The 5,083-nt window shown below is 50.0% G+C and overlaps 1 protein-coding gene across 1 annotated transcript; it reads left to right on the top strand.

Annotated features, from left to right (window-relative positions):
* The first annotated feature begins 856 nt into the window (after positions 1-856).
* On the top strand, positions 857-3,284 carry LOC135817748 (crooked neck-like protein 1). The gene has a single exon (XM_065330991.1). It carries the CDS (start codon positions 974-976, stop codon positions 2,912-2,914), a length of 1,941 nt encoding a protein of 646 aa, XP_065187063.1. The 5' UTR covers positions 857-973; the 3' UTR covers positions 2,915-3,284.
* Positions 3,285-5,083: the final 1,799 nt, after the last annotated feature.

Here is a 5,083-nt window from a genome sequence, read left to right as displayed (position 1 = left end):
GCCGGATGAGCCTCAACCAAAGCGCGCAATGCTCAGCAACCTGCAGGATCCGCGCAATTTGCCGAGGTTTCCGATCAAGACGTGTAGTGGGAAAAATCCGTAGGAACAGAACAGCCAGAATGCCCGATGCCCAGTCGACAATGTCAATGGCCGCGCGAGAAAAAAAGCACTATGGACTACTACAAAAAACTGTACCAGAAAACAATCACAAAACACAATGCAGGTGTGTCTGTCATGTATCTCTTTATTTGGCTTGGGTGCACACGGGAAACACGTTCCAGTCACTCATACTCGGCCAGTACCGCTGTTCATCCAGCCCTTGCCGCTATCGCGGCGCGGGCTGGATTCCGCGGTACTGGCCTCGTACTCGTGCAGGAACCTGTACGTACTCGCTTGTACTCGGGCTGTAAATCATGGTAAATCATACCAAGAGTCCATAACCCCGGGGGGTTATGGACTCTTGATCATACGTATTGTACTACTCCCTGGTACAGGGAGTCGTACTCAAACTAGTTTGAGTACGACTCCCTGTCGATTCTTATGAAGTACATCACGAGCATGTGAGACAGCTGGGCGCGAGATGGCTGCGATATTTGGGGATTTCCCTGTTTCACGGCGTCGCGGGCAAAAAGGTACAAAATATTTTACACGACAACGAAAAAAGGGTTTGCTCCCCGACAACGAAAAACGTTTTTTTATTCCGTTTTCGAAACGTTTTTGCTGTTGACACGAAAACGACCTTTTTTTTTTAGAAAAAAGGTCGTTTTCGTGTCAACAGCAAAAACGTTTCGAAAACGGAATAAAAAAACGTTTTTCGTTGTCGTGTAAAATATTTTTGTGACATTGTTTGAACATTCGTATCGTACATCGTTTCTTTCTCAACATAATAATAATTTCCACTTCGTGCTTTCTTTGGTGGCATATCTTCTTCCTTCGTTGTCTGTGACCCCGTCTCTCCTAAAAGTCGGCCACAATGGCGACGAAAATGGGGAAGGTCAAGAACAAGGCGCCTGCAGAGATGCAGGTGACTGCAGAACAGCTGTTACGTGAAGCGAAGGAACGTCAACTGGAAGTTGTTCCTGCACCACCTAAGCAGAAAATCTCGGATCCCGAGGAGCTGGCAGAGTATCGCTTGAGAAAGCGAAAAGCTTTTGAGGATGAGATCCGAAAGAATCGGGTTCTGGTATCCAATTGGATCAAGTATGCCCAGTGGGAAGACTCGCAGCAAGAGTTGGAGCGAGCACGATCTGTCTATGAACGAGCATTAGACGTTGCCCATCGTAATGTCACCGTTTGGCTGAAATACGCCGAGATGGAGATGAAGCGAAAGCAGATCCAGCACGCGAGGAATATCTGGGACCGTGCAGTGACGGTGATGCCCCGGGCGAACCAGTTTTGGTACAAGTACACCTACATGGAGGAGATGCTAGGAAACGTGGCCGGTGCGCGGCAGGTATTCGGACGCTGGATGCAATGGGAGCCAGATGAGCAGGCGTGGTTCTCTTACCTGAAGATGGAGCTGCGCTACAAAGAGGTGCCTCGAGCACGGCAGATCTACGAGCACTTTGTCATGGTGCACCCGGACGTGAAGAACTGGATCCGTTACGGGCGCTTTGAGCTCCAGCATGGCAATGTGTCGAGTGCCCGAACTGTGTTCGAGCGTGCAGTGGATTTCTTTGGAGATGACCACCTTGAAGAGCAGCTGTATGTTGCTTTCGCGAAGTTTGAGGAACAACAGAAGGAGTATGAGCGTGCGCGTGTCATCTACAAGTACGCCTTGGACCGCATACCAAAGCAAGAAGCCCAGGACCTGTTTAACCAGTACTCTCGGTTTGAGAAGAGATTCGGTGATCGCCGTGGTGTCGAGACGGTGGTCGTCAGCAAGCGCCGCTTCCAGTACGAGGAGGAGGTCAAGGCCAATCCGTGCAACTACGATGCCTGGTTTGATCTGCTGCGCCTGACCGAGGAGGACTCAGACGAGGACGCGGTGCGAGAAACGTATGAACGTGCCATTGCGAACATTCCGCCGAGTGCAGAGAAGCGGCACTGGCGGCGCTACATTTACCTGTGGATTTTCTACGCAATGTACGAGGAGCTTGTTGCTGAGGACGTCGATCGAGCACGGCAAGTCTACAAGGCGTGCTTGGGCATTATTCCTCATCAGCAGTTCACGTTTGCCAAGATCTGGCTGATGGCGGCGGAGTTGGAAGTCCGCCAGCGTGACCTGCCAGCAGCTCGTCGCCTGCTGGGAAACGCGATCGGGCGGTGTCCGAAGGACAAGCTGTTCCACTCGTACATTGAGATTGAGCTGCAGCTGCGCGAATTTGACCGCTGTCGCATGCTCTTCGAGAAGTTCTTGGAGTACAACTCGGCTAACTGCACGACCTGGATTCGCTTTGCCGAGATGGAAACCCTGCTTGGCGACGCGACTCGAGCACGGAGCATCTTTGAGTTGGCCATCGAGCAGACTCTGCTGGACATGCCCGAGGTGCTGTGGAAGGCGTACATTGACTTCGAGATCGCTCAGGACGAGCCGGAGAATGCTCGGCAACTCTACGAGCGTCTGCTTGAACGCACGCAGCACGTCAAGGTTTGGCTGGCGTTTGCCGCGTTTGAAGCTCGGCAGAGTGCCGAGTCGGCTCGCGACATCTTCCGCCGTGCCGAGAAGTCTGCACGCAGCAGCGGAGGTGAGGCCGAGGAGCAAGTCATGATCCTTGAAGCATGGAGTAAGTTCGAGCAGGAGCATGGTGATCCTGAAACGCAAGCCGCCATTACCAAGCGGCTACCGAAGAAGATTAAGAAACGCCGCGAGAACGGCGAAGAGTATTTCGACTACATCTTCCCCGAAGACAGAGACGCCAACCCGAATTTCAAGCTACTTCAGATGGCACACATGTGGAAGCAAGGGCAATAACGACCTGTGTACGCGCTCACGTAATGGTACGTGCCCGTGGGTGCTTGTGTGTGTGTGTGTGTGTGTCTATCTGTCTGTCTGTCTGTCTGTGCGTTTGTAGTCGTACTCTTTCGTTTTGACATCCTCTACTTTTTTTGTATGCATGTAAATATTTTTGTACAGTGTACATAGTGGACATTTGCAAGACCAGCTTGCTTGCAAGCTGTATACATTCATACGCTGTATACATTCATGTACATTATTTTCGCAGCTCCTTTGTACATATCTGCTTTTGCTGTCTTGTTTTTAAAATACATGTACTTCATGATTCATTTTGTATCATTTAGAAAGAAAAAGTATGGTAAATCCTGTAAAACCATGGCATTCTTATGGATTTGGTTCTATTTCGCTCAGTCACGTTGTCATGACAGTCATGATAAGAGCCCCGTCACAGGGCCCAAAGAGACCAAGGGTAATGAGAGTTTGAAACTGTGTAAAATTAGCCAGAGGAATAAAGATCGAAGCGCGGTGTAAAGCAAGAATAGGGAATGCTGACACAGCAGCTGAGAGACGTACATGTCCGTACACTGTGATAATGATGCATGTCCGAATAGGAGACTGAGTATCATTTCACAAGAGTGTATTTCACGACGAATAGAATACATGTGCGAGTACCAATACAGGATGTGAAAGATGTGTAGGAGGGAGGGAGAAACCGAGAAAGCCATGCAGGACATCTCCGGATGGCAAGAGAATGACCAGGTTTTTGAGGACCGCCAAACTGCACATTCACGGATGCCTAAGCAAACGTGGTAGGAGAACTCAGTCATGAGGGATCACCTGGGATGGCTCGTAACCAGGAAGTAATAAGATTTTGACAACAGTAAAACCTGTAACTAACGACCACCCCTTGGGGCCAGAGAGAGCAGTCTTTAGTGGCAGGTGGTCCTTAGTTAGAGGTTTGCACCGCACAACCATAATGAATGAATGTGAGACTGTCCGTACCTGGCGAAGTGGTCTGTAGTACCAGGCTGGTCGCTAGCCACGGTGGTCTTTAGTTACAGGCTTTACTGTACTTCCTGGCTGTAACCGGCGCACATGACTACAGTCAACTTCGCTTACAACGACACCCGGCGGGCATCAGAAAAGTGTCCTTATTCGCGAAGTGTCGTTATACCCGAAGTCTCATTATGTGTTACAGTTAGATGGGACTTTGCTCTGGGCATGAAACTTCTGTTGTTATTCGCGAATTGTCGTTATATCTGCAGTCGTTATTAGCGAAGTTGACTGTATATCTACCTGCCAGTGCCAACACAAAGTCAGTGTGCAAGAGACGCAGTAGTCAGTCCATCAAGAGACACAGTAGTCAGTCCATCAATGGACGCAGTAGTCAGTCCATCAAGGGACGCAGTAGTCAGTCCATCAATGGACGCAGTAGTCAGTCCATCAAGGGACGCAGTAGTCAGTCCATCAAGGGACGCAGTAGTCAGTCCATCAAGGGACGCAGTAGTCAGTCCATCAAGAGACGCAGTAGTCAGTCCATCAATGGACGCAGTAGTCAGTCCACCAAGGGACGCAGTAGTCAGTCCATCAAGGGACGCAGTAGTCAGTCCATCAAGGGACGCAGTAGTCAGTCCATCAAGGGACGCAGTAGTCAGTCCACCAAGGGACGCAGTAGTCAGTTCACCAAGGGACGCAGTAGTCAGTCCATCAAGGGACGCAGTAGTCAGTCCACCACGCGCACCAGATGCGCCGTAGTTCTTGACAAAGGGGAGCATGGCATGATGCTACAGTATATCCATCAACAGCTGCACCAATGTCCGTCAATACACTGGACCCAGGGAGTCGTAAAATACCGGTATTTTACGACTCCCTGACTGTACCGCAACACCAAGTGCAAATGGTTATGCCGCATTTGCCTATCATCAAGAGTACATATTAACATAACCATTGCACTCTTGCTAAGACAGTTATCATGCAGTTCAGATCTCCCACAGAAGCTTTATGCCATAACGACGTGCACACGACGATGCTTCAACGAGGCTAATGAAAATGTGTGCTCCTCCAGGACCAAGAGCAGTGGTAGCATGCTCTTGAGCAGGGAGTGGTGCTTTCTTACAGGTTTGCCGAGTGGAAGGTTCCATGAACTGGATGGCAGTCGGGACTCGGGAGTCAGTCAAGTGTCAAGTC

Source organism: Sycon ciliatum, chromosome 5 (genome assembly GCF_964019385.1).
Source record: "Sycon ciliatum chromosome 5, ocSycCili1.1, whole genome shotgun sequence".
Taxonomy (NCBI): domain Eukaryota; kingdom Metazoa; phylum Porifera; class Calcarea; order Leucosolenida; family Sycettidae; genus Sycon; species Sycon ciliatum.
The sequence above is the reverse complement of the archived record's forward strand: the minus strand, read 5'-3'. Positions and strand labels throughout refer to the sequence as shown.

Bases quoted from the DNA above. Each gene is read 5' to 3' on its own strand.
- LOC135817748 (XM_065330991.1), top strand. From the start codon at position 974: ATGGCGACGAAAATGGGGAAGGTCAAGAACAAGGCGCCTGCAGAGATG.